General features: G+C 55.0%; 2 protein-coding genes across 2 annotated transcripts; both read right to left on the bottom strand.

The window, feature by feature from the left end:
• Positions 1-8552: 8552 nt before the first annotated feature.
• J7T55_001869 (trichome differentiation protein gl1) lies at positions 8553-9611 on the bottom strand (the record flags this gene model as incomplete). The annotated part of the gene is made up of 1 exon (XM_053142776.1): positions 8553-9611. The coding sequence occupies one exon, from the start codon at positions 9609-9611 to the stop codon at positions 8553-8555; it is 1059 nt and encodes a 352-aa protein (XP_052994322.1).
• A 567-nt stretch (positions 9612-10178) lies between these two features.
• J7T55_001870 (uncharacterized protein) lies at positions 10179-11266 on the bottom strand (the record flags this gene model as incomplete). Its single annotated transcript, XM_053142777.1, has 3 exons — positions 10179-10533; positions 10789-10965; positions 11115-11266. 3 exons carry the CDS (start codon positions 11264-11266, stop codon positions 10179-10181), a joined length of 684 nt encoding a protein of 227 aa, XP_052994323.1.
• Between the last annotated feature and the right edge of the window lie 9172 nt (positions 11267-20438).

Here is a 20438-nt window from a genome sequence, read left to right on the forward strand (position 1 = left end):
AACCTCTTTAGTGATGGCCGTAGACGTTTGCTGGCGCACCGTTCAAGCCCTTGCGAGGCAGGCCATCTTTCTGCTTGGAGATACCATCGATCCCGATGTTATGATTAGCTTAGCACCGGGCCTTTTTGGGGCACTGTGACTCATAGCTCTAGCATAGGATGTTCACTGTCCCCAGTGCGGGGGGAATCGTCGAAGTTTCTGTCCTAAAGCCTGCAATCCTGATGGTTATGGCAAAGGTGGCCGTTTAGCTGTGTTATTCGAGAGGAGTTTCGGTCGTAACCCATTTAGGAGAAAAACGTCCTTTGCGGATAGGACCATCACGATGGTTGGAAGGGAAGATGCGTAGCTGACTCCACGTCGTCATCCACGGATGCTGAAGAAGGGGCCCAAGTCACGACCGAGATGCTCTCTGTGCCATTGGTTCCCTCGTAGCATGTGGCTCGCGTGCTGATCGAGCTGCAGCGTGGCATCGCTTGGGACAGGACGTGTCTTGTCCACGAATTGCCTTGTGCTTCTACTTGTTCTTGGATCTAAGTAGACGACGGTCTGGTCACTACCACCGCGATGGGGCGGAGTCTCATGGACGATTCGTACGCATGTGATAGAGGAGAGATGCCAGCTTACCAGTAGTCAGCTTCGTGATTCCTTAGTATGGGGAGGGCAGTGGATACGGCGATGGTGGAGTTGCGCAACCGTTAACAGAGCTCACCGTTTACTGTCTACCGGAAGTTTTCCTCCGTCACTCACTACGATGTATTCTCATACTCGGTCTTCAGATGATCTCGATGATCTCTGTATACTGCCGCCGGTATACTTCCCCTGTCAAAGTAAACAATCAACCTGAGGAGACTCTGCAATATCGGCTGACTGATTACAATGCAGTGAGCATGCACGTCTTCCCCACAGGCCACCAAGACTACGAGAGCACTACAGTTGTCATCCAGTCCGCTAAGAGCTCAGACAAAACAACAAACAAGCTGCCGTTCTGTCGATCTCCGGGCACCGTGCGAGGCTGCAGCGGTCCTCCTGAGAGGATGTGCTTCAGATGCCAATGCTGTGGCGCCCGTCCCGTTTCGTTTCCCTTGCGGATGTCCGTGAAACCCGTTTGCATGGGCTTTACTCGATTCTTCGATGGTAGGGCACTAAACACCTGACAGGCAGCACGACGTTGTCCATTCCTAACGTCTGCAGGAACAAGTGCAGCAGAGATAGCCGAAGTTGCCGGACGTTGAGGACTGTCATGAGACTTGTGTCCTCAATTGCATCCGGGTGGGCGTGGATTTCTGCTGAGGTAGCCTGCAGGCAGAGCAGGATGTGCAGGCAGAAGGAAATGAGGGAATCTATGACAACGCAGGTCTGTCAGGTTGATCTCGCCGTCGCCAGATGCGGTGGACTGTCCTGCGCACACCCATTTCCCCAAGTGGAAAGACAGGCAGAGCTCCTTTGTTGCTCCCCGGGGGACTGCGAGCAGGGGGGGGGCTGCACTTAGGAAGCTAGCGTGGGGGAAGCAAGCTGATTGCCCAGTTAGGCAATACGTTAGGCGATTTAATTTATCGACCTCTGGCCTAAACGTAGTGCACACCGTTTTCGTCCAGATCGACTGCAAGACGGAACTGAGTGTTTCCCTCGCCCAGGCCCTCCCATGCCGTCTCACGACTGTGGGAGACTGCTTTTTTTGCAACAGCAATGGGATGACATCACTCGTCCGAAGGCCAACAATTGGCACTGGAGGTCGCATCCAGATAGGGTTCTGATGCTGTCGTAGGAATGGCACCCAGCCGTTGGAGGGTGCTGTGACCCAGTCAGTACCCATGTGCTGTTGCAGTGGGCGGGTGCGGTTATGGGTGTGCCAGCGCCAGCTGCATTGCGGGGCCCAGGGCAGCATCCGATGCCTTTAGAAGTCGAGGTCGCGAGCGTGCAGATGGCGGTGCAGCCAATCATCTGACACGAATCAGCCCTTGACCTTCCTAGCATGGTAATTCTCAGTCTGCTTTAAGGTTTCATTGCGGCCAAGACAGACAGCCCAGATCGATCCTCACAACCTGGACCGAACAAGGGTTGTTTGTCTGTTCTGGGTCTGAAGTTCCCCTGCTGCTGCCGGATGACAGGTCGGAACAACCGCCGCTCAAACACCTGGACAGGAACAGGAAACAGGCGTTCGGTGGCTCAGCCGTTGCCAGTGACATGACATCGAGTTGAAACTTTTCGGACGGGGGTTGCTCGTGTCCGACCGAATGCAACCAGGGAACTGGAGGTCATTGCGCGCCCGCGTGGCCGCCCACTCTCGCAGCGAGTACAGTATGCTGCAGCACAACACTGCACAGAGGAAAACCGTGCCACGAATTATTCACCGCGACTCCCGGTGTACACATCTGCTAACCGGTTGTTGGATAGACAACTCTGCATCTCAAGGGGTGAGGCCTGTCCTGAACTTGGCAGAGCGCTCGAGGTGGGCCGCCCCGAAACCGCCGCCGTTCTGCTTTGCGTGTCTCCGATCTTGTCAAGTTGCCGAGGTCTGGACTTTTTTTTTTCCTTTTCTCAACGGTTGTCATGAGGAGACACTGACGTTCATGGATGCGACCTCTGGTTTGACTTTCTCGCCGAGTCTATCAACAGCCCTGCACAGCGCCTTGTTCCTGTTTCAGAGAACTGAACTTTGTCTCCCACAAAGCACAACGGAAGAACACTTGAGCCTAATCGATGTCCATCCCAGAACCTGGGAGGGCGGAAACATGACCTAAAAAGGGGTGATTTTGCTGCTTCGGGTCGAGTTCAGATTTGGGCACTCCAGATTAGTCTGGATTCTTTGTCTTCCCCGGGCGATCGGCAATGCTGGGCCCTTTGAGCGGAAACGGCCGCTAAAATCCCTTTGTTGAGGTCGATTCCCGAGCCAGGATTGTTACTGAGCCTCGTCCAACATCGAAAAGCCAAGGTTCTGTGAGTTCAGTCGACTATAGTCGAGAAAGGCCGCGCGTTTCTCACAAAGGCGTAATGGCTACCCACCAGGGGCCCCAGGGAGCATTGGGCTTGCAATGCAGGTTTGGTCTGGAGTATCCAGAGTGGCAAGACTGTGTCACAATCCCACAAACTTCAGAGCGAGTGGGCGATCTTGCATTAGTCGAGGTCTCTCGCAGGGCTGCTCCTCATTTCCTCCGGACGTGACCGCTGCCGTATACTTTCGTCCTCGACGGGCCAGGCGCCGAACAAGCAATGCTTAGATGATGGATGACGACGGGGACGATGATGGATTCCCAGAAATAAACTAGAACGCGAGATTCCAGTTTCAGGGGCTGCGGCGGCGTGCTTCTTCTAACCAGAGAGGTGTGTGTGGGGGGAGGGGGGAGAACGGGCGCGGGCGCGCAGTCGACGCATGTCGTTAGGGCTGTTTCGACCAGCCAGGACTGCCAGGACTGCCAGGAACTGAGGCCGGGGAAGTTGGAGATTCCAATGAGAAAAATGCGAGGCGTGGCATGCAGGCGCACAGCAGGCGGCGATTGCTCCCTTGCTCGCCCGTGCAGTGCAGCCGTGCAGCCGGTCAACGGGCCCCAGGTACCGACGAGGCGGGGGGCACGGACGGTGCAGCGCGGTGCAGCGTATTTGCTCTGCATTTCTGTAATTAGGCCCTGCTGCTCGATGCTCGGCAGGGGAACACAGAACGGCGATTGTCTTGGATTATAGATTGAGGTTGTACACCGAAGTGTCCACCCTGTGCTGCAGTGATACTCGAGCGATTTGGGGGTAAACCTTCGAGAAGCAGGGCGGGGAGAGCGACGCAGAGGTCTGTCTGCCTGGGCAGGTCTGCATGGCTCTCACGATCTGGGGGTAACCGAAATGACGAGAATGGAACGTCAAGAGGCTACAGTACCATGCCCATCCAACCCTCAATCTCAATGATTGCACTACACAGGCAGAGGACAAGCACCTCTTGTCCCTAGTTCACGTATCAGAGTTGGCTCTGGCCTGGCCTGACCTGCCTGGCTGCCCGGCTGCCTACCCTCCTACACAGTAGGTAGATACTGCTTGCTGCCCGAGAGCGAGGGTCTGTCCAACCCTGGTGTGTGTGAGACCTCGGAAGCACTTCAATCTCCATCTTGGACGAAGTCTGGACTGTCGCCTGTCGCCGCCAGGGAGTCGAGGCCCAATCCACCTGGGCAGCCTCACGGCGGCTCCCTCCGAGGGGGGGGCTCAAGAGCAGTAAAGCAGGAACTCAAGATCTCAAGAAGTCGAACCCTTGCTCTGTGCAGACTTTCGGCCGTCAGTGTTGGGAATGCAATGCCTGCGACACGGCTGTCATTGGCTTGCCCTCTCCCAGCTATGCGGCTCAGACTTTGGAACTACGGCAGGTGGCTCGTCGATGTTATGCAGACGAGGACAAGCCAGCCATGGCGCCGACCGGCACTCAGTCTTGACTCAGGCAAGGTAGGCATTCTTGGAAAGCTTTCTTGGACATGACTTTGCACCAGTCCACTAGTTTCTAGCAGCTTGATACAGATGCGGTACAGATGCAAGCCATTGCCGTCTGTCTCTGTAGAGGCAACCAAAGAACGGCAAGAATGCGAGTGTGGGGGATGCAACTTGAGCCTGCAACCAAGCAGATTTGTGGAATTGTCATTTGTCGGGGCAGCCTGTCTCCCCCTTGAGCAAGCCATCCTCGGATCCGTCCAAACCCTGCACATACAATACTGTACGCCACCTGATCACCTCCCACCTCTCCTGCTGCGCGGTCCCAGACGATCGGAAATGCAAGTAAGTGTATTGGCCGCAGCGACTGAATCGACAAAACATCCGAAATTGTTCGGGTCTTGCTTTCGCTGGTCGCGTCGCGGTCTGAAGAGATCCCGACGATGCGAGCTTGGTACGGGGGCGGGCGAGCAAACCAGATCAGCCAAAAATCGACCTCAAGTCTCACAGCTGGGATTGGACGGCCACGATCTGGCTCCAACTTCAGCCCAGACACCAGAGCGATCCCACTCCGAAGAACACACCTTCAACTGAAGTATCCGCTGATCGACCGGAGACATCAGTTGCCGCCCGCCCATGGTCCAACCCAGCGTGACATCGCGAGGTTGCAATCTCCAGCCCTGACCCGGGCCACCAGTGATGTGGTCTACCACAGTAGTCTGCGTAGCTCTGCTCTGGCTTTACTATGCTATGCTATGCTATGCTCTGTTGTGCTGTAGTGGAGGGTGGTCGGGTGGGTGGTGGTGTGCTGTCCCGGGGCCTTTGTCAACGGCGATCGGGCGGTTGCGAGATTGGCGAGGGTGTGATGGTGTGATGGTGTGATGGTGCAAGGCTGCTGTATTTCGTGCACAAGCCCTGCATCTGGCGTGTGATCATCTATCTACGGTACAGTATGTGTCTAGTGCAGCACATGTGTCTGTCCACGACCGCATCCCACGTCGACAATGACGAGACAGGCAGAGATTGAGAGAGATCGAGGGGGGCTGATCTTTCACCTGAGGGTCCAGGTGAAAGGCAGGGGTCTGCTCCGTACAAGCCTGCCAGCACGGTCACATTACCGAGGCCGGAACGTCGGCACCCTGCCATTCTTCCAAGGTCCTCCCCCGATTACCACCCACCCTGGACCCCAGGCCGATGCCAGATTCTCAAATACCTATCCGAGGGTTACATCGCTGTGGATAGCGGCGATCATAGCGACGACGTCCATCCCAACTGTACGGCTCGGGCTCAGCTTTGCGTTTGACGTTCAAGGATGGCAGATCGACATCACCGCCACTACGATATGGTACAACACAGGACGACGACAACGTGCGCCCTGGTGGTAGTGCCCCAAGAAACCGTCGACGACGAATTGCCCCAGGTGACGACGCTCTAGTGTGGTGGGCCTTTACTTTTCTCTCAGCCAGATCAGCGCCCCTTCATTTTCTATTAGACTACATTCACAGTGATGACGCATCCGTGTGTGTGCTCGAGTTGGGATGACCGCCAGTGCTTGCCCAGATGCAGGCAAATTGGCACGCCATCTATTCCCACGCTTGCATCGGGCGCCTCTTGCTCAACAGTCTCAACGGTGATGGCGGCAACCCGGCAGACAGACAAAGGAGTAACGGCTTTGCGGGCGGGAGTGGCTGGGCCCGGCCGCCTGTTCTCACGGTGAAGGAAGCTCCCACGCCGGCTTCACGATCAATGGGATGGCCAACTTGAATCTTCATGACTAGACGCCATCCGCGATCGTGTCAAGCCTTTGTTTGAATGACAGATGCAACGAGAAACATCCTAGGCCAATCCCGGAAGGAGAGCGCAAGAATAGTGACAGCATCTGTCTCACATCATGCAATCGCACTGATGTTTGGGGCTATCGTTCGTGTCCTGAAGCCTCGGGCTCCCGGCCGGACCGCTCCTGTCTTCACCACGGGCCTAGCCCATCTTCAACGCTTTTTTCTGCCCGTCGAAAAGAGCTAGACTGAGCCCTCCCGATGAGGCGCTTGCGCTTCTAAAGAGGAAATCGATGAGTTGATCCTGATGAGGACAAACAAGGAGCGTAGACCACTAGAGCGCGCCACGGGGCGCCTCTCCCTTTCCCAGCCGTGCCAATGAGCTCGCCCAGAGCTTGGAACTCTTCAGCCGTTCGAAACAGCTGTTGTGCCCTATCCAACTTTGGATTAAGTCTCTAGGTCATGCCAAGAAAAAAGATCCAGAATAGAGGGGCGACTTGGCCGAGAACGTTGATGACTATGCGATGATCAGTCTGATATGCTCCGGAGGCAGATTCGATATGATGCAGATGGCGTTGAACCTCGCTGGGAGGACAATGGCAACGGGCCGATAAAGGTCTCGAAAATGACTTACACATCTCTGAATCCGATCGAAGGGCGTGAAGGAGAGGAACTGGGCATCTGAATCAGTTCCTGAACATCTTGCAAGGGGAGAGAAAAAAAAACGGCGGGTATTCCGCACAGGTCCGAAATTCCACGCCTCCCCCCACACCCCCGTGACCCCTTCACCGGAAAGAGAAAACCGCCCAGCCGTTGTGCAACCGCAATCTGAGACACGATCACCGAGACATGCAGGCACCATAAACAACTTTCGAACCCGCGCTCTCTCGCCCACTGCTGGCAAATTGTGTGGACAGGGAAAAGCAACGGCATAGAAAGATCTCGCGTAGCACAGCTCAGATCGAAAGCAAGATAGAAGCTTCCTCCCCATATCACTCCCTCCCTAAGCTCTCAAGCATTACCGTTAAGGGACTGCCTCCAGTTACACAGCATTGTGCGCACCGTGCGTCTGCTGCTAAACACTCAGCCATTGCACGCACCCTGGGGGATACAGTACGGGGAGGGCCGAGGAGAAAAGTTGCTGCGAACTGTATTTGCGTTCGTGTTTCACGCAGCAATAAACCCGGTGGTTTGGGATCGGGGGTTGAGCTGGGGGGCCATGGTGGAAGCATGGGGGCAGGGGAGGAACAGCGATCTGCCCGCTTTGAATAACTATGATGTGACTGATCCCCTCCGGCCTGGCCCCTGCTATCTGATCTTCCCCCCACCAACTTGGCGAACGAGCTGGGAGCACATCCCATCCATCGCCTTTTGCTTGCGGTCAAGAAAGCGAGAGAGATGGATTTCTTGCGGGGAACGAGGGTCGGGTGCCGAGCCACAGCATGGGCAATTCTCTCTATTCCCGACTGGCAGGGGAGCTCGTATCGTGAAGCTTAGGAAGGGGTGGCCCACACTATGTCTCTAGCCTCACTCAAGTCCAAGTCATCCGAGCTTTTTTTTCTTCTCTTTGCCTTGGCCCTGGGCGCAACGCCCTCCCTATCCCGCCTGCCAGCCCCGGTTGTGGCTTGATTCTCGTTCATTCTTGGATGCGGAATTGTGTGTGCCCCCAGCGGCCGCCAGAATTCCATTTTGTTCCTGCTCAACGGGCTTTCTCCATTCCTGGGACTCTTGTCTCGCGGCTCGTCCACCCACAGGTTTGACACATAGACAGGCACACAAGGAGTTACAGGTTGTCATGTTCAAGAAATTAGATGTGGAGCTTGTTGTGCCATTTTTTGCGACTATTAGAAGATTGTATCATTCATCAATTAACCAAGTACTAGTACCTATCGTAGGCGTCTTCTAGGACTACTATACGTCCTCGCAATTCTCTGCCCAAAAAGCACGAGGCGTCCAAATTCAGATTGTCACCATTCCGGCCAGGCGGGTATCATGAAGGCCTTCCCCTGTCCACCGTTCCCTGAGCTTGGTTGAAACCTCACATCTTGTGTGTACACAGCCCGAAAAAAAGGGTGTGCTCCCAGTTGTCTGTAGCCGCCCCACCTTTTCCAAACCGTGAACTCCTGCGCTATGCAGTATAAATCATGCCACATGTGACTCCTAGAGCTGCCCAAAAAGGCTTCCATTGCCATGGAAGGGGATCGTCCGCGGTAACGCCAATAATCAATACAAAGACAAAGTAGTAATTGGTAAGACACTGATAAGAAGACGGGGTAAAAGTGCAAGTTCGCCGCGTGCCTAGTGAAGACAGACGTGCTCAACTGAACAGTTCCCGTAGAACAGTCCGAGGTCGTGATCTGGCCCGTCTTGATAAATTCAACCGAGCAGAGACGAAATGGACATGCGAGTGTCTGAGCCCGACCTGGACTTGGAAGGGCTCGGCTCAGCATTTCGTGGCGGCGACCGTCTGTCAAATCTGTTGTCAAAGAAGCCGGAGTTGGCAGATGGGGAGAACACAGGGGCGTGTCTGTCTCTGTTGCGTTGAGCTGAATCACCGTAGGCCGGCGTCGAGAACCCAGTGCGAATTGGCAGCGAGACTGGGCTGTGGGGAAGTGCCATCAATGAGCCGTAAGACGACGCCGAGTTTGATCGCTTGTGTCCTGTGGCTTCAAGCATCTCCTGAGGTGAGAGCAACTTTGGGCCACTGACACCCCGTTGGAAAGGAGGCAGTGCAAACTGCCCTTGGGGATATGGGATCTCGGCCGCAGCGCGGGGCGACTCGGCTGGGGAGCCATGGTCTGAGGCCAGCGAAGGGGGGTTTGTGATGATGGACGCAATGCTGGTGCGTCGCGAAGGGTACTGATAGTTGGCATGATGTTGCCCTGAGGGGTAATATGGTGCTTGGTGGTTGTTGCCGTAGTCATGGGCGGCGGGAGCATACATTGGCGACATTGAGGAGCGTCCGAATGGCTGGTAAGAAGAAGAGGATGAGTTGCCCCGCGACATGGGCACTGAGTCCTGGCGCTGCGATGCGTGATGGCGCATCTCGCGCTTCTTGGGGCGTACTCCGCGCTCCGTCTTCTTGAACTCCTGGTAGTAGTAGTTCTTGACCATGTTCTCGGGACGTTGCATGGCGCGACCGAGTGGGGCCCAGTGCTTGCCATGCTCACGAACCCATTGCAAAAGCACGGCACCTTCAGGGTCTAAGATCTTGTCCCTCTTGAGGCCAGGCTTGAGGTGGTTGTCCCAGCGCTCACGGCACTGCTTTGCGTCCCTGGTGCCGTGCTCGCGGGCGATCTCGACCCAGTGGACCTGGGTCTTGTTGGCACATCGGTCGACGAGCATTTTGAGCCTTTCGTTCTCGTGGACGGACCATGGCCCCCCTGTCTTGCGTGGGCGGCCATCGCCTTGATTCATTGTGCGGATACTTGCCATGACGATGGCGATATGATGATGGGTTGTTGTGATAACAGCGAGGCGGAAGCACACTGACCAGTGTGGCAGAGGTATGGGTCGGTGACAGTGAAGTCGTTGGAGCGTTGCAGGCGTTGTGGACGATGACAGCACCGTTCACAAGACCAAAGAGGGCGAGTGCAAGTGGGAGTCCAACGTGTGAGAAGAAAATGTGTTGTAGAGATTGTTGATGTCGGGTGGTTGAATGTTTCAAAGTCAAGAGTGCGCAGACTTACAGGATTATATGGAAAGGCCCAGTGTGGGCGCGCCCAGGGGACGCTTCTGGCCATCCGAGCGAAGTAGCTAAGTACTTGAGCAGCAGGACAGTACTCCGCGGCCATGTACCCATTCCATGTAGCTCACGGCTTGTGGCCTTGCACAAGGGTACAAGAGTACGTGTGTTCTTGTGGCTCTCGGACGAGGAGCGGCGTCAACGCTAGGGGCAGAGACTCTGGTCACCCTGCTCAGGTGGAGGGTGCTAGCGGGAGGGAAGACCCCACCACCACCAGCAGTATGTACCAGCACCAGCGCAAGAGCAAGAGCTCCAGATCAGACATGGGAGTACTTGTCAGGGACGCCAAGTTTTGCTGGGTGTGTTGGGTACTCAGGAGGGACGAGGACGAGGACGAGGACGAGGACGAGGAACGATGAGAGCTCTCGGCAGGGAAGATCTCCTGCAGACAGCGGAACAAGGTCAAGGTCCAGGGCCAGGGCCAGGTCATGGTCGAAGTCAAGGTCCAGGGTCATGGATCTACGCTGCTGCATTACAGACGGGGTCGCGGCAAGCCAGCATGGGCTGCCACAGCCAGCCATGCCTGTCGCGTCGCCCGCTGGGGGAGCTGGTAGCTGGTAGCTGGCAGCCAGCACACGAGGGAGGGTCTGGAGAACATACTGCCGCAACAGGCTAGCGGATCTTGCCCGATCGAGACGCCAGTATTTCTCTAACTCTCTGGTGGCCGTTTGGTAGGTGATTTTGGCAGCCTTGGACTTGCCTCGATGGGGCCCATGACATGTCTGTGCCTTGCGTCTGTGCCTTCTTGTCTGTTTGTCTCTCTGTTTGTTTGCCTGTCGCCTGTCGCCTGTCTGTGTCTGGCTGAAAGACCAAAACGGAAGGCACTTTGTGACTGCGTGCGTGCTGCACCGTCCAGGACCCACCCACCTTCCGTCACCGACAAGTCGTTGGAACGGCAGCGCTGTGGATAACGGTGTGCGGGTGCGGTTGTGGCTCGAAACGGAATGGTCCAGACCAGAGGCTCCAGCTGAAGGCACTCCAAGTAATGCGACAAGTTTGCCAATGAGGGCCTTTTGCTTCTGCCATTGGGCAGTGCCCAACAACCTTTGCGCCCGTCAATCTGACCCTATTCAGCCATTCCAAATTTTGTGCGCATGCTTCAGATCAACCCATGCCCCATGCCCCATGTCCCCTCATGGCCCATGGCCTCCCTGCCAGCCTGCCAGCCTGCCAGCCTACCAAGCCTGCCTCACCGGAGAGGCGACAAGGCGACATCGTCATGATCCCAGCGCGGTGGAGGTGCGAAATCTCGGAAGCGCTTGCTCCCGGCCACCTGGCCGTCCACTCCAGTCCACCCAGCAGCCTCAGCTGGCCCTCCGCCGCCAGCTGCCCGCAATCCCATCATCTCACACAGAGGGCCGCCGAGCTCTGTGTCACCTCGCTACCTGCCCGCCACCGTCCAGCCTTTCCCGATACGGTCGCCATTGTCGAAGCACATCAAATGAGGCGTCCACGCCCTCACCTGGGCACCTCTGGTGTGGCTGCTGCGAGTCTGTCTCTCCACGTCTCAACCGCAACCCCAAGGCCCAGGCACACGTCGCCCTTGATGGCATGCGTCTCCACTTTGCTGAGATTCAGATCTCGCAAAACCCGACAGGTTGGGCTCCGCAACGGTCGCTCGCGCCACGGACCTGCCGCGCCCCATCCCCATCCCCGTCCCCATCGCAATCCCCATCATACGGAGCACTAGTTGTCCTCAATGTTGCATAGGATTAGGATACTACTGTACGGCTGAAAGGGCCCCGGCCTGTTGGGCCAAGTTACCAATGCCTCCCATCGAGTCTGTTAATCTTGGAGGGCCATGCCAGGGGACGGACCTACTGTATTTTCCACCCGAGACATGGTCTCCCGACGCAACCCTCGATTCCGGCCTGAGGGAGAGAGGCGCACCTTTCCCCAGGACCCACCTTTCCAACCCCGGGCTCCTATGTGTACGTACCCATAGCGATGGCCTTGGCGCCAGATCGTATTTCTCGATGATGGCTTTCCCGCATCAACTCCAGGGAGATCTATTCTTTTCAGCTTCGCGTGGCTGGAGCTCCCAGAGGCCTGGGGCTCGTCGATCCTGGCTCAGCTATTCGCCTACCTCCTGCCTACCTCTCGCAACTTGCGGGCGTCGGCCGCATACAGCAAGACCCCCTGCCGAAATTGTAGCTGACCCTCGGCAAGAGAAAGAGAGAGAGAACGTCGCTTTTCCTGCATTCTTGAAACGCTCTTCAGGAAATCAGTCCAAGACACAGGCGAAGGTTGACGTTTGCTTCTTCAAGCAGCACGGGGAATAACAAGAGACAGATGCCCACGAGGGCTCACGAAGGAGCTGCAAGTGCTCGGCGATCTAGGTGGGTCGCGCAGTGCTCATGTGCTTTTGGCATCTCCCGTTGAGATGCGATATCTGACTCTGTTCAAGCAGCAGTTTCTTTTTCTCTGCATTGCTGCTTCTCTCGATCGGGCTTCATCCTTTCCTGCGGCACGGTGGAAGACATGTTCCTTGCATGAGCCAAATGACTATGCTCTCCCCCACCGCTTGCTGCATCACATCACAACTTTTGCTTTTCTCCTTCCTAGTGACATTTCAAAGGGCAGCCTCGCTAAGGTCCAGCCAGGCAATTGGTTGGCCGCGTTGATGAGTGAAAAGCCACGGATTCAAGCGCGGAGATGTCTGTGGGGGTTGTATGTCTTGCAGCGCTGCGGGACTATGATGTACAGCGGTACATCCACTCACTCACTGAACTTGTGCTGCGCTGTGAAAACGTAATGTCACACTTTCAGAGGTGTGCGGAGGTCTAATCAATCGCCAGGTACAGGGATCGCCCAGCGAACCGGCTGCGCTGATCACCTTCGGGTGGCTGCTGACTCGACGACTCGGGACCCAAAGTGCTGGGTTTTGGTCTGTCATGGGCTGGAATTTGCGGTGTACGGCTCGCTGCCTGGTACCTATATCGTGGCGTGATATACAGCCCTCGGCCTACTAGTTCGAGCCTTACAGGGAACACTCGATGTCGCTGTTGCCAGCAAAACTTCCGCTCTCCGCCGCTTCTGAGCCCGCCAATTTGGCTGAGCTGCATCGGGAGAGTGACAAGTGGACTCATGAATGGAATTCTTGGAGGGCTAGATACGCCGAGGATGCTGCGATGTGTAGCAGATATCCCAGTGCCTAAGGGGAGGACCAGCCCGCAAACGAGTGAAGTGACATAGCGGCCCGCTTACAAACCCGTTAAGCAATACCATCTCTATTTTCATCTGAATGCTGACAGTGCAGTTCGTCGGCATATGGCTCCCGATCGGGCCCTGGGAGCCAAGGGTCTCAATAAATGCAAGCACTATCATGAGACTGCGAGATCTGCAAGACGAGGGAAGGCATGACGTGACCATCCATACGCGGTCGCGGGAGCGAAGGAAGGGATCGATGTGGGACCGTAGCTGGGACGGACAAGCCTACTTCTGCTTCCCACAAGCCACGGAACCAAGCGATTGGGTCGACTTGCGTAGTGAGCCGTTGGTTCCCTCTCGGCTGCTCTCCCACTGGCGACCCATTCTGCTGGTTCGGATGCCAAGAAGTGCGCCCACGGGCGAGCCAACTTTAGCCCGGACTGAAGGGCTGGGTTTGAAGTGCACACAGCTGGTAAGCACTTGATCTGCCGGCAACTGGGAGCGCCCGCATACACGGTATTGTATATACCTGCGGCATCCGATCGCAAACAAGCGCGAGTGCATGCTTCTGGGCTGCAATTAAGCGGCTGCCTACTGTAACGCTCACTGTACCGCAAAGATGTACTGATTTTAGTACGGATCGCCAACGCACCCGTAAGAGGGCAACGCACTCCGGCGATGTCACTCTGCATGGGAGATCAAACATTGCAAATCGATGCATCAACAGAGCCTAGCGGCAAATAAAAATGCATAGTGAAGATGGGATCTTTTTTATCCCGCCTACATCGCGCCAAGCCAGTGAGCTGGTACAGCACCCGGCGCGCCTGCTGGCCGCGCCGCAGTGGCTGGTAGACTGGGTAGGATGCTGGTAGGGCTATGCCGCGCAGAAAAGTGCGTCTCTGCTTTTCCCTACTCGAAGATCTCCGCCAGGGCCGTCTGTCACCAATCACAATGTTTGTCGAAGGCTGACAAGACCGATGAAACGCATCTGGACTGTTGGAAAATCGCGGGGACGGATAACCTGGACGAACATATTAATTATCGCTGGCCAGTCAGCAATGGCCAGAGCCCCTGCAGCTGCATCGAGGCGAAGAGGTTTCATCCCATCCGGGTGCCTTAAAATCAACTGAGCTTGCGAGGAGAAGCAATCACCCAGTCTGCCAGTGACATCTTAATAGTCGTCGAGTAATGCTCCGAAAAATCAGGACGAGATCCTCCGCACATCAGATTCCGGCATGACTGGTATAAGACCTATAGCCTCTGGGCAATATGAAGGCACTAGGTCGATCAGCCCCCAGTGGACCCCACCTCTGGCACTCACCCGAGCTTCAGCTTCTTCGTGTCGTCAAGATCTCTGTGGTAGAGACGGGCAGATCATCCGGCACTCAGGCCAGGCGGTCGGCGGGCAGCACGGGATGGCTTGTCATTGGGGACGGACCGTGATGGTAGTCGTTAATTCGTTGATGCCTCCAGCTTCCGCAAGGATTGCACCCTGCCCCGAGCAAGATCGTTGAGGGTGGAGGCGTTTCGAAGTCAGAAGGAAAAAAGCGTCTTTGTTCTGTCTTCCTGGTACCGAGACCCCTCAACCACCAGCATGGGGCTCTCAAAAAAAGCTTCCTAAAAGGGAGGCTTGCGAGAGCGTCCAGGACCCGAGACGACAAATCCAATGTAGCTTGGGACGCATCTATCCACATTCCCGGTCACAGCATCCACATGCTACCTTAAGGGGAGATTTAGGGTCTTTGCGCTTCCTTTGCCATGCGGACTGACCCGCGCTGTGGATGCTTGCCTCTTTTGTCAAGAAATCCTATCGGCATTGGCAATACTGTTATGAACACATAAAGTGGTACCGTAGTAGGTTCCAGCCCGAAATGCATCGGGATTCAGCCTCGCCAATCTGTGTGGGAAGCTCCACTGCTGCGCTGTGAGAGCTTTCCCCACGATAAACCCTGGACGCTGACCCCTGCTGTAATCTCCCCTGCAGCTGACAGTGGAGCTTGTACGTGGCTGTGATTTACAACACGACATGGCAGAGGGTCTGTATGGAAAACCACTCGGGTGCAAGTCTTCGATGCCTCAACGCTGTGGTCTAGAAGACATGGTGGAAACCCAGACTCAGAGAGGCATCGGAGGCTGGTTGCCACACACTGCGGCAGCGAAGGACTGAGGTTACTCAAATATGTAAATGGCCCGAGGCTCCACCCGACGACGAAGCCGGTAAACGTCCTCTAGTAACCCCCTAGTATACCAGCGCTCCGGTACAGGGCGGCGCCGCCCCTCCTAGTCCCCTCGCCTGACGTTGCGGTCGGTGTCTCTAGCCTGTTTTATCTTGAATGCCACTCCAGCTGACCCATTGATGGCGAAGAAATGGTCGACCCAATGAACAACGTTAAACGGGATTTGGACCAGAGCTCCCAGCGATGCCGTGGGTCCCTAGTCAGATAAACGGGATGCGGAGGGCGGCTCCGAGGCGGAGACCAAGCCAGTGGGGCATTCAGTGAAGCACGGTCTCAGGTACCTTTGCGAACGTTGCACGAAGGCGGACACAACTCGAGTCGTGGACAAGAGAGGGCTCTGCTTCAGATCGATGGGGTGTTGAATTTGTGCAACCCGACTTCATTGTGGCTGCAGTGTAGTCGGCGAGTCGGGGAGGTTGTGCGTCCTTGGAACAGGGGCCATCTGCGTAGGCATGTCGCATCATAGCCGGGGCTTGCATGCCTCTGCATTTCGGCATGCAAACCACCGCATCACCACGGCTTGGATGTTGAAATACCGTTGCAGCACGCGCACACGCACACTCACAGAGGATATGGGTCCACGACGTCCCTCACCGACCACTTGGCACTTGGGCCCCTGGTGGCGTTACGACGAGTATTTCAGCTGAGCGAAGTGACAGTAGCCCCACGGGACGACTACAAGCGGGATAGCCTCAGTCTAACTATAGCCCTCAGAGGTAAACCTGCCTGTCACATCCGGGCGCATCTGGTGATTTTTGCTCAACCAGAACCTCAGACTCATCATCTTATTGCCTTGCACCGGCTGTCGAAACGAAGAAATGCAGCCTCCTACTGCAATATCCCTATTCGGTGTCTGGGGCGGCGGTGCCAAGGCCACTGGGGGTAGAGGATTCGCGGCGTGCGTGCCCTGCTTGATCGACGATCAGTAATACGGTTGGCCTGCTTATTGTTCTCATTTGTGTTGCACTCCACCACCATCGTCATTCGGCATCGGTGGGACGGTGGGTGATCCTTCGCCATGCGACAGTGAATCTGGAACCTCTTGTCCCCACAAGCAAAGGAGTGATAAGCTGTCATGGTAGTCGCGGGCAGAACTCCCTAACGCTACTCTCTCGGAACCGAACAAAACTTTCATGACCGACGGCTTGCGCTAGGCATGGGTCCTTGGGCTACACTCTACATCCGTTACCCACAAACACACCTACTTGTGCAGTCTGCTCTCAACCTCTTGGAACATTGTGGTTCTGGTTGCCTAAGGAGTGGATCGCTTGAAATTCTGATCTCCTGCAAGACATGTACAAAATAGCGTCCCGGGCAAAGCTCACTATCATGATCTCAACATGGCACTGGCGACATCTTTGCGGTCCGTGAACTCGACGAACGAAGTCTCATGTACTCATCTTCGTATCTCAAATACAACCTGGACCAGGTCGAATGCGGAAGTCCATGAGATGTTTCCTGGAGCTGAGGTTAGCCATCGCGTGGCATGCCATTCCCCTGGTCTAGCTCATGATCTGGCGTTAGTACGACATGGGCACGGCGGCCATGATCCCTTCCCCTTGCCATGCTGAAAGTTGTCAGACTAGGTGGGAAGGGGGAAATTCAATACTACAGTAGATACGAGTCTGGACGAAACATACCAGAGGCTCTCTGGTCGCGCCCCCTAGGCTCAAATCCTTCTACCGCCTCAATGGTACCGCCCGTTAGCCTACTGTACGTTCCGCTCCCCTTCCGCACTGACTTTTGGCTAAGACTCTAGCCTCCATTGAGAAGGGGGGCTGTCCTTTCCATTCCCTCGGGACCTAGACCCAGGCTCGTTGGCGGCGCCTCGATTAAGCTATTTCCGTCCGGCTCTCTCCCGTACGCTATGCTGCTCTCACTCTCAACGTCGTGCACTACCCGACCATCCCTCCCTGCTGGGGCCAACAACAAGAGGAGCGGGAATAGTCGTCGGCTTCTTTCATGTTCGGGACCTTTTTGGTCTGTCAATGCCATGTGGCACTAGTGGCCGTACTTGTGCTGCGGCCAGTCGATAAACAACCCACCCTCCTCCTCCTCCACTTTTCTGGTCCTGGCTGGAAACAGCGCCGGGCTTCACTCTAGCTGAGCAGCCGTCCTCTGTGTCGCGGTCTCACGAGCATGCACATTTTGCCAGGAGAATGTCCCCCCCCCCCCCAAACAGCACCCTTCCTGCTTCCACGCACACGAGGACAAATGTCGTTCTCTGCACTGCCCAGTTGAGACAAGACAGTACAAATGAGTGCCAGACCAGTGAGCAACCAGGCCGAAAGGCATATGTTACACAGGCACAGGCGAACATTTCCAAAACTGTCACGAGGCGTGATCAAGGCAATCACAGCGGCGGGCTCTGCCATTGGACTATTTACGAAAGACGCACAGAGTAGAAGAGCCCGAGACACAATAGCGGCCGTCTGACGGAGTACGGCCCCGCTCTGCCGGTATTGTGTTCGACGAGCGAGTCCACTCTATTCTTTCTCCCTACCCCCCCCCCCTTTTTTTTCTCTCCCTCTCAACACGCTTAGCACCCACCGGCAGCCGTTCCTGTACGCCTCAACGGTCTTCCGTGGCACAACGCACCACCCGTCGCTCCTACGCTCGGGAATTCGCGTGAGCTACCAAGCTGTTGGGTCCGTCCCCATGCTCTCCCATTTCCCCTGGCGTGTGCACCAGTGCGAATCTGGCCCCAAGCGCACACGCTAATTGTCACGTCCAGGGCCTCGTCAGCATCTTTTCGGTAGATGTATCCGGACTCGGCCAAAGTGGACTCTTTCGCACATTCCGTGCGTTTTTGATGGGTCTTCATACTAGGTCATAGCTCCGATCGTGGTTGGTCACCGTCACTTTAAACTGCTGCCTGAAACATATTGAGCTAGTCGCGCTGATGGAGGAAGATCACACTTTACTGACCTCACGTGGCAATGTCCATCGCCCCACTGCAAGATACTGCTTAAGGCATGGCATGGATATCTGCAACCCTAATTTTTCTACAGCCTATTGCCTTACCTCCGACTGCATTTCGGAGATCCATGATGCTTAATTCACACACGAGATGCAGTAGCCAGGAGTTAAATATATCTTAGCTGAAAGCAATGGACATGAGGGGCATCCTGGACAATGGTTCGTAGAATTGCCCGTGACGTGACATGTTGGCCTTTCCTTTTGAGGGCATCAAATGGCTCGTTTGATGATCCTTTGCCATTCCGACTTCGCTCCACCTGCGCCTTTGGTCTTATCTGACGGAATTCTGGCCGGGATGGTGGGACAGCCCTGGTATGATTGCACTTGACGATCGGAATTTTTCCGCGCAGGATCAAGCTGCTAGTAAACTATATCGCGAATGAAGACCCTCTCTTGCCGAAACGGATCGCGACGTCTTTTTCTGGGAAGCCGTGGCCGTCGCAAGGAACAAATGGCCAACAGCACGACTTCGAGAGGTTCGATGGTCTGAACCACATGGAGGTTCGTAATTGCAGCTGGGATACCTTGCTAGGTAGCAACTAGGATCCTGTAAATGTTCGCGTTCGAAAAAGTAGAGTTCTTGTCATCTATCGATTGGTTCCTGCGTTCAATGCTGTATGGGGCCACCTTGCTCATATCAGGACTTTAATACGCGTCGGTCTCTGTCCGTTCATCAACCACTTTACGATTGAAAAGACGGAGATAAATTTTGAAGATCTTGAGGTGACTGCAGCCGACGTGATAAGTGTGCCTGTCTCAGTGGGCGAGAGATACGTTTTAACCTAGACCCAGTCGCACGATTCGGCGTCAGGTTTGCAATAATAGAACTCCTCAGTAGGTGCCATCAGGTCAATTCGACTTCCTACAATTGAATCCCTATATGCCCTCAGCGGCGCGCTCTACGTACACAGCCTAGAGGTTGGAGCGGCAGTGCAAGCTCATAGCCCTCACCAACTCCTCGCCGAGAAAAGGAGTCCAGCTATACAATTTGTATCAGAGTGGCAAATAGTGTCAGGGGATCCTATACTATACTAGCCTGCACTGCCTGAGGATAGCTATGAAAGTCCCTCACCAGAGACATGTGCGCCATATCAAGGAGACTTTTTTGGGTGTAAGAGGCAAATATTTCCAAACTGATCCTGGGCTAGAGGAAACTTTGCCAACATGAATCCTTGTATTGTTGATCTCTACGAGAAAATTCTCCTTTTGGACATCTCCGATCCCAGTAATCAACCCATGCTTTACGATATCCTGGTGGGTAGAGTGTGTATACGTGGTCGGACGGGGCAGGCTGTGTCGGGGGTGACATATTCCGTGGTCTAGCCCTGAGTATAAAAGGGCCGTGAGTGATCGGTGGGTATACGAGAATATAGTGAGAGATAAACAAATAGTCTTTCATTTAGGAACGGCGGGTTGTACGTGTCGTTTCAGATCGGTTGGCATTGTCAAGGGGTGATCCTTCCGCCATTACACGGTCTGGATCCTGCCGAACGAACTCGGCGTAGATCATATAGGCGAGCTATTATACATACACGAAAGCTCCAAAGAGCTATAATCCTAGCTCACCTTTACGTGCCTTTTGTGTTTTTATTAACATGTCTATAGGCGCTTAGATGCCTGCCTCTAAACGAAATCGCTCTCCAAGCCAGAGTCAACAGGCCGAACATCGGCAAGGCGTCGAATACAGTTTCGATCTGCTCTCGACTATGGTCTGTGAGCTAAATAGTTCTTAAATCTGCCGAGGCGTAGCAAAGACTATGCTCAAGAGTGAGCGGCATCGACATGTGAGACCGACACTGTCCCTCTATAGCACAGCATATATTTTCGGTCTCGTCTTGGCTATAATTCGCGGGAAAAATGCTCTAATGGCTTACAGAATGATGACAGGGTGTCAAAATTGTAGTTTAAAATCTTCAAGTAGCGCGAATATCGTGCGGTACCGCCTCAAGCTGGAAAAGTGCTCTATCAAGTGATACTCACCTTGCCTGACCCCCTGGTCTGAAGAACACAATGGTGCCAATTGACTTGACGAAGATACAACAGCCACTACGCAAAAAATTGTATTGCCTACCAAAGTTATAGAGAGCTTCTTCTAAGACATCAATAGTCTCACCGCATGAGTGTGTTGGTTTGAGAAGCTTTCAGATGCTG

The sequence above is a fragment of the Diaporthe amygdali genome (genome assembly GCF_026229845.1).
Source record: "Diaporthe amygdali strain CAA958 chromosome Unknown NODE_12_length_1037015_cov_66_201586, whole genome shotgun sequence".
In the NCBI taxonomy this organism is placed as follows: Eukaryota; Fungi; Ascomycota; class Sordariomycetes; order Diaporthales; family Diaporthaceae; genus Diaporthe; species Diaporthe amygdali.